The sequence below is a fragment of the Schistocerca piceifrons genome, chromosome 11, assembly GCF_021461385.2.
Source record: "Schistocerca piceifrons isolate TAMUIC-IGC-003096 chromosome 11, iqSchPice1.1, whole genome shotgun sequence".
NCBI lineage: Eukaryota > Metazoa > Arthropoda > Insecta > Orthoptera > Acrididae > Schistocerca > Schistocerca piceifrons.
Window position 1 is genome coordinate 123,006,660 of NC_060148.1, and position 8,276 is coordinate 123,014,935.

Below are 8,276 nucleotides of genomic sequence, written 5' to 3' on the forward strand. Positions count from 1 at the left end.
CTGTCCACTGTTGCACCTGTATTCCCACATCCCACCTCCTCTCCATCTCTCCACTCTCCTTACCCTCTCCCAAGGTGGCTTCCACCAGGTGCCCTACCTTGATGATGTCCTCCACCCCTCCATCTACTCCTACTATCAACTTTGATCCTCCTCTTCCACTTCCAGTGTTTTTTCCTCAGGGCACCCTCCCTCCCTTCTGTCCCTCCTCCCTCCCCCAGGCATCCCATACCCCCACGCCTTCTAATGTTACTTAAAATCCGTCTTGATTGCAAATTTTTTATTCATATGACCGGTTTCGGTTCATTCAGAACCATCTTCAGATCTGTAAAAATAATGATATTCTTTTACTATTTCACGGAAGCAAATCTTTTTCATGCTATCTAGTCAACATCAAATGTACCAGAACGTACCTGATATTTCAGTTACAGGAGTAACCCGTCCAAATCCAGCAACTTTCACATGCTACGTCACATAAAATTGGTTGGCAGAGTGCCCGCCATTTATATTAATTATAACACTATTACCGACAGGTAGCGTCTGGTACATTTGTTACATTCCATTTGCACATACTGTATTCAGTAGATCTTTTTTTATATTAAAAATACTTAATTAAAATATGCAGATGTCAAGGTTAAAATCTGTACTTGTCAGAATTCAAAAACAGTAAAATTATCGTTTTTATACGATCTAAAAAACATAGGGCGATTTATATATCTATGGTGCTGGTGGGAACTTGTTTTCCTCTACAGTCGGTCTGCTTCTGCGGTTTCCGCCATTTCGGTGTTGTACCGCGGTCCGCTCAGTCGTCTGATGTCCATCGCCGTGTGCAAGAGGGCTGCACAGGAGGGCCCCGTCAACGACGCCAGGCGCTGCACGCGTCTTCCGGCTTCTCCACCGCGCACCATCTCTCATCCCTCGGTCTGATCTCCACACGCAATCTCTTAGTAGGTCGTCATAAGTGCTAAAATAGGCGTTACGATTGAATTCGCTTTGCTCGTTGAGGATTAAATCCGGATCTTTATTTTTGTGGGTGTATATTTGAAATTCTTCCAAAATGTTAAGAAACCGTCCCTTATGAGCTCTATGCAGTATGTCTAACTTGCGTTCAATGTTCGTGACTGAGTGCTTTGTCGCAGCCATATGCGCCCCAAAAGCTGTCTTGTTTTGAGAGTAGGTGTGCTCCCTGAATCTGGTTTCAAAGTTCCTACCAGCCTGCCCTATACATTGTCTACAGCAGTCATTCCATTTGATCTTATATACCCCTGAATCCTGAAATTTATTCCTACTATTACATATTCTATGCCGGAGCTTCAATTTTAACGTGTTATTTGTTCGGAACCATATTTTAACGTCGGATTTACGAAAGCATCTTTCAATTTTATCTGTAATTCTTCCATTGTAAGTCAGAGCTACGTTTTTTTTTTGTTGTTCCTCTTAACTGCTACTTGACTTCCTTCTATTTGTTCCATTTTCCTCTTCTTTGTCTTCCTATAAATATTCATCACCTGCTTGCACGTATATCCGTTCGCTACGGTCACTTCTTTTAAAATACTTAACTACTTTTCTAATACCTGTTAGCTTAGTGGCAATCTTAGTAGCCTGTATACCATCCAAGTAAAATATGCCCATTTGTATCGCGGTGGAGGTAGAGGTGGAGGTGGAGAGAGGGGGGGATACAGTGATACAGGTGCGGCAAACGGGCGGGGGGTGGAGAGGAAGGAGGAATCCAGTGGGTGGGGGGGATCAATCCGGCGAACAATGTAAAGGATGCGGAGATGTTGGAGGAACAGGAGGAGGTGGGGGAAGGGGATCAGTTCATACAGGAGCCGTGTGGGGGAAGGAAGGCAGATACGGAAGGAAAGGCAGAGTGTATGGCTTTCAAGGATTTGGAGGGCCTTGTAAAAGCGAGTGGGGGCGGAGATCCAGGCAACGCTGGCATAACAGAAGATAGGACGGATGAGGGATTTGTAGGTGTGGAGGGTGGTAGAAGGATGCAATCCCCATGTCCGGCCAGACAGGAGTTTCAGAAGGCGGAGGCGGGATTGGGTTTTCTGTTGGACGGTCTGGAGATGAGGATTCCAGGTGAGGTGTCGGTCGAGGGTGAGGCCAAGGTATTTCAGGGTGGGGGTGAGCTGGATAGGACGACCATAAAGGCTGTGGTAGAAATCATGGAGGCGAAAGGAGCGAGTGATGCGGCCTATGATGATTGCCTGGGTTTTGGTGGGGTTGAGACGGAGGAACCAATGGTTACACCAACTGGTGAACTGGTTAAGGTGGGTTTGGAGGGTACCCTGAGACCGTTCTTTATTGTAATTTTAAGCACCTCATACAAGGCGGGCTGTCAGAAGCATATTACGCCGCTCTTCAGCCTTAAGGGGTACAATAATATGACATAGAGGTGACACAAACAATACAAGAAAAACGGCAGGCAAAGAAATGTAGATACAAAAACAATAAACATGAAGCCGTTCACGCTGGACGAAAAAACACTAACACTTGTTGACACGGAGTACAGAATAAGGACGACTGCGATGGCACACGTGAACAGTTTAGGCGTGCCAACGAAAGAACACTAACCGCAGACGAGGCACCCACACGAGACACTGGTGGCAATGATCTCAGGCGTTCGAATGTTCACTGAGTGTGTGCGAGTCTGGGGACCTGCCAAGACGGGAGGAGTGGGGGTGGGAGAGGGAGAGGGGAGAGCAGATGCCCTGGGCAGGGGAGATAGGGGGAAGAGAGGAAGGGGGAGGGGAACCCGGGGGAAGAGTGGTGGAGGCAGGGTACAGGGGAAAAGGAAAGAGAAGGGAGGGAGGGTGCCTAAAGGAAAGGACACAGGAAGTTGGGGGAGGATCAAAGTTGATAGGAGGGGTAGATGGAGGGGAGGAGGACATCATCAGGTAGGGGGAGCTGGCGGAAGCCACCTTGGGAGAGGGTGAGGAGGGTGGAGAGATGGAGACCGGGTGGGACGTGGGAATACAGGTGCGGAAGTGGGCGGGGGCAGAAGAGGATGGGTGAGACAAGCAGATGAGGAGGATCGAGTTTGTGGGAGGTGTACAGGATCCATATCCTTTCAAGGAAGAGTAGGAAGAGGGGGAAGGGGATGAGATCATACAGGATCCGCGTGGGGGAGGGGAGACGGATGCGATAGGCAAGGCGGAGAGCATGGCGTTCAAGGATTTGGAGGGATTTATAAAAGGTAGAGGGGGCGGAGATCCAGGCCGGATGGGCGTAACAAAGGATAGGGCGGATGAGGGATTTATAAGTGTGGAGGATGGTGGAGGGGTCCAGACCCCACGTACAGCCGGAAAGGAGCTTGAGGAGACGGACTCGGGAGCGTGCCTCGGCTAGGATTGTCCTGAGATGGGGAGTCCAGGAGAGGCGACGGTCGAGGGTGACGCCAAGGTACTTAAGGGTGGGAGTGAGGGCGATAGGACGGCCATAGATGGTGAGATAGAAATCAAGGAGGCGGAAGGCAGGGGTGGTTTTGCCTACAATGATCGGCTGGGTTTTACAGGGATTGACGTTGAGCAACCACTGGTTGCACGAAGCAGTGAACTGGTCAAGATGGGATTGGAGAAGGTATTGGGAGTGCTGCAGGTTGGGGCAAGGGCAAGGAATGCGGTGTAATCGGCAAACTGGAGAAGGTGGACGGGGGGTGACGGGGGCGGCATGTCCGCCGTGTACAATAAGTACAGAAGTGGAGAGAGGACGGAGCCTTAGGGCACACCGGCGGAGGGGAAAAAGGTGTAGGAATCCGTGTTATGGATGGTGGCATAGGAAGGACGGCGGGAGGGAAAGGAGCCGATCAGACGGACGTAGTTAATGGGAAGGGCGAAGGTTTGGAGCTTGAAGAGGAGACCGGAATGCCATACGCGGTCATAAGCACGTTCGAGGGCCGGCGAGAGGAAGATTTCGGAGCGACGGGAAGCTGTTCCGAAAGGAGATGAGTGAGGTGAAGGAGAAGGTCGTCGGAAGAGAAGGACGGCCGAAAGCCACACTGGGTAACGGGGAGGTGGTGGTGCGTGCGGAGATGCGGGTGGATGCATTGGGAGAGGATAGATTCCAGGACCTTGCTGAAGACAGAGGTAAGGCTGATGGGACGGTAGGAGGAGACGGCGGACAGCGGTTTGCCAGGTTTAAGGAACATGAGGATACGGGAGGTTTTCCACAGGTCGGGGTAGTAACCGGTGGACAGGACTACATTGTAGAGCCTGGCCAGGGTGGAGAGGAAAGAGACAGGAACTTCACGAATGTGACGGTAGGTGACACGATCGTGACCAGGAGCGCTGTTGCGTTTTGTGCGGAGTGCAGCAATGAGATCCTGTGCAGTGATAGGGGCATTGAGTTCCGTGTGTGCAATGTTGTCCAAGTACTGGAAACCAGGAGCGAGGGAAGGGACAGAGGTGTCAGTTCGATCGCAGATATCCGGGAAGAGGGAGTAATCGAACTGGGGATCATCAGGGATGGAAAAGACATTGGAGAGGTAGGGAGTCAGGGAAAGGGTGATCATCATGCAGAAGAGGAGAATAGGGGGAGGGTTTAGTTCCGGTAAGGCGACGGAAGGCTGACCAGAACTTGGACGAGTTGATAGGTAGGGTATCAGTTAAATGGGTGCATGTCTGTCGCCAGTCCCGGCGTTTCTTAGCCGCGAGCAAATTACGAATGTGTCGCTGGAGTTGCCGGTGGCGTCGTAGTGTGTCCAGGTCACGCGTGTGGAGGAAGGCACGGTAGAGACGGGGCGGGATTCACGGAGGAGAAGGATGGCCTGTGGGGGTAAGGTAGGACGGTGGGGGTAGATGGCGACAGTAGGGACGTGGGCCTCCACGGCCTCAGACAAGGTCTGCTGTAGAAAGGAGGTGGCATGGGTGACATCAGCGGGGTGGTGGTAGGTGAAAGGGTGGCTATCGACCTGGGTGGAGAGAGTATCCCGGTAGGCATTCCAGTTGGCAGGGGAATAGTCATGGACGTACTTAGGTGAAGGGTCATTACGAGGGTCGGAGCAGGGGCGACGACCGTCTGAAATGGTGAGGAGGACAGGGAGATGGTCGCTAACAATAGGCTGCAGGACATCCACTGTTATGCGGCAAAGGAGGTTGGGGGAGGAGAGGATAACATCGGGAGTGGAGTTGGATTCGGGATGGGTGTGCTGGGGGATGGGAATGAGGTCGACTTGAAGGGAGGACAGGAACCGATGCCACCGCCATAACTGGGCAGCGGAACGACTATGGATGTTAAGGTCAGCGGCGATCACGTAGGAGGAGAAGGTACAGTCGATGTAGGAGAGGAAGTCGAAGGGAAGAGGGTCGTTGGGGCGGACATAGATGGTGGCGCATGTAATGGTAAGGCCGGGGAAGAAGAGACTAAGGAACAGGTGCTCGGTGGGGTCGGGAAGGAGATGTTGCAGCCGAACGGGGATCTGGCGGTGGTGCCCAGGAGGAGGAGGAGGAGGATATTAGTGTTTAACGTCCCGTCGACAACGAGGTCATTAGAGACGGGGTGGTGCCCGATGGCAACTCCGCCACGCGCAATCAGGAGGGGATTATCAGAGCAGTGTAGGAGGTATGACGAAGTGTGGATGGTGTGATGGGGCTTCAGGAAAGTTTCATTGAGGATGAAGGCATCCACGCAGTGGGTGGCAAGGGTGCGCAGGAAGAGGTTTTTGTTGGTGGGAAGGGAGCGGATGTTGTTGAAAAGGATATGGTGCTGCTGCGCCATGACAGGGATTTAAACGAGTGTGTCAAGACGGGAGAAGGTGAAATGGGGCTGGTTCTTGGAGTAGGTGGCGTACATTTAGAGTTGGAAAACGGAACGGGCGGCGAGGGAGATCTGTTGGAGGGTGTGCAGGCGCTGAAAAGGATGAACATCCTGAAGGACAATGGTGAGGAATCTGAAGATGTCCTCAGCGGTAGGGGGTGGGTGAAGGGAGTTAGCGGGAGGGGTGGGGGCGTCCAGAGGGCAGACAGGAATGGTGAGTTCAGGAGTGGTAGGAGGGGGCCGGGCCTTACACTTCTGGGAGTAGGTAGGATGAGGGAGGTCACAGGTATTACAGGGGGGGGGGGGGGACTGGAGATTGGGGCACTGCCATAAAAAGTGGGCTTGCCTACAGTGCGGGCAGGTGGGGGCCTCGCGGCACTCAGATGTTGGGTACGCATTATACCGCAAGCACCTTTGGCAGCGGAGGGATTGAGGAGGGGAACGGGAGGAGTCAAACTTATAACACTGGTAAAAAGGAGGGCACCCTCCTTCAGGAGACGGTCTATTTAGGGGGTGTGCCCAGAAAAAACTGCATAAGGAGGGTGGGTTCGGCAGTGTTGTGGATGCGGCGAGCAGCATGCACCTCCAGATGGGGATGGGCCTGAAGCTCCGCCAACACCTCCTCCTCTGTGATCACTGGACTGAGCCGAGTGATCACGGCGGTGAGGGTCGGTGGGCGATGCGGGGGTTGGGGTTGGCGGAAGGGAGGTGGGGAAGGAGCAGGGGTGAGGGAGGCATGAGGGCCAAAGCAGGTGACAGGGATGCGGGACGGAGATCGGTGTGGAGGGTAGGGCTGGGGGAGGAGGTTAGTACCGAATCACGGTGAGGAGTGAGGGGGGAGATTCGGGCACCAGGAAAATTCTGGTGAAGGAAATGGGTGAGGTTCTGGGCTTCAAGGAGGGAGGGATCAGGACGGGAGATGAGGTAGCGGCAGGAGGAGGGGGTAGGGGAAGAGGAGGAGGGGTCAGGGACAGGTGGAGAGACATCCATGGCATCAGGGGTGGGGGAAGGGGGATGAGGCGGAGCCTTTTTGGGAGCAGAAGAGGCAGGGGTGCCACTGGGGCGCTTAACGGCGGTGGAGGAGGTGGGGGGATGAGAACAACTGGAATGTGGCGGGTAGTGGCAGGTCCCAGGGCGGGAGTCGGCGTCGGAGATGGTGGGGTGATGGCGAAGGCGATAGTGAAGACGATGACGAGGACGATGAAGATGAAGGTGAAGAGGAGAGCGGAGCATGGGCCGTAGACCGCCTGGTGACCACCCTGGCGGGGGCCGCAGAAACGGAAGGAGCAGAGGGAGGGAGTGGAGGGAAGGGATCAGAGGTGGCGCGGAAGGGAGGAGCCGGGGGCAGGGCGACAAATAGGGAGGGAGATGAGAGAGTGAGGATTGGGGGGATGGACTGAGGGGGGAGTGAAGCGGCACTCCACGTGATAGTGGTGGCAGCAGCAGAGGGGGAGGTGTATATAATGGCAGTGGTGGTGGCTGTAGAGGAGGTGGTGAGGCTTGACATTATGATAATGGGGAAAAAACACAGTACTAGACAAAGGAGCAAATGAGAGACGGGCAGGGCAACGAGAGACACAGAGGAGAAAGGGACTGAGAATGACGAAGGAGACTGGGGCCTAAGCACCACTCTGCTGCCGCTGGGGAGGGGGGGGGACCCGGCTGGCTGGCTGGCTGGTGGGGACTCCACTGCTGCTGCTGCTGCTGCTGCTGGTGGATAGTGGGGGCAGCTAGGACCACAGCTGGCCGCTGGCTGCGACCACTGGTGGCGGGGACTGCTGCTGGCTACTGGCTGCAGCTGGCGCAGGCGAGGACCGCTGCTGGCTGCTGGCATAGACCGCTGCTGGCTGCCAGTGGGGACCGCTGCTGGCTGCCGGCGGGGACCTCTGCTGGCGAGGACCGCCGCTGGCAGAGACCGCTGCTGGCTGCTGCCTGCTGCGTGCTGGCTGGACTGACGCACGCCGACAGGCTGGCTGACTGGCTGGCTGGCTGGCTGGCTGGCTGGCAGGCTGGCTTTCACCTGCAACACCTATCACTTCGATCGGTACCAGAATAGCACAAATCGAATTCAAACGAATTACCGCCGGAGATGACACTACTACTTGCGATTGCATTTATGAATAGCATTTGCCGCAAATAGCAGAAACGAGTATGAAGCCGTCGTCAGGAACCATTCAGTCTAATTCTCACTCACATGATTATCATTAAAGAATAAATATCTTTCTTATCTAAAAGAATAAATATCCGAACAGGGGCCGTAAACCCGACTTTTACGTTAGGCAGGTATCGAAGAACGGCACCACTCCTGCCGTCATCAACAGATGGACGCACAGTAGCCACTCTTGCAATTGCTGCAGTGCCGATTCTTTCTCCCTTCAGTTTTGACTCCAGTTTAGAAGAAAGATCGAGTTGAATGATTTAATTAGGGTCTGAACGTGTTCGCCAGAAAAAGATAACAGACTACCGCCATATGTATTAAGGCAGTTCCCAGCAATTGCGTGACAAATGCTTTCTACTGT

The 8,276-nt window shown here is 53.9% G+C and overlaps 1 protein-coding gene across 1 annotated transcript in view; it reads left to right on the forward strand.

Moving 5' to 3' along the window:
- LOC124719786 overlaps nt 1-7,813 on the forward strand; it is a 78,499-nt gene extending 70,686 nt beyond the window's left edge. The window contains exon 2 of the mRNA XM_047244983.1: nt 7,479-7,813. Coding sequence (XP_047100939.1) covers nt 7,479-7,813 — 335 coding nt within the window. The remainder of the gene's footprint in view (nt 1-7,478) is intronic.
- The last annotated feature ends 463 nt before the right edge of the window (nt 7,814-8,276 follow it).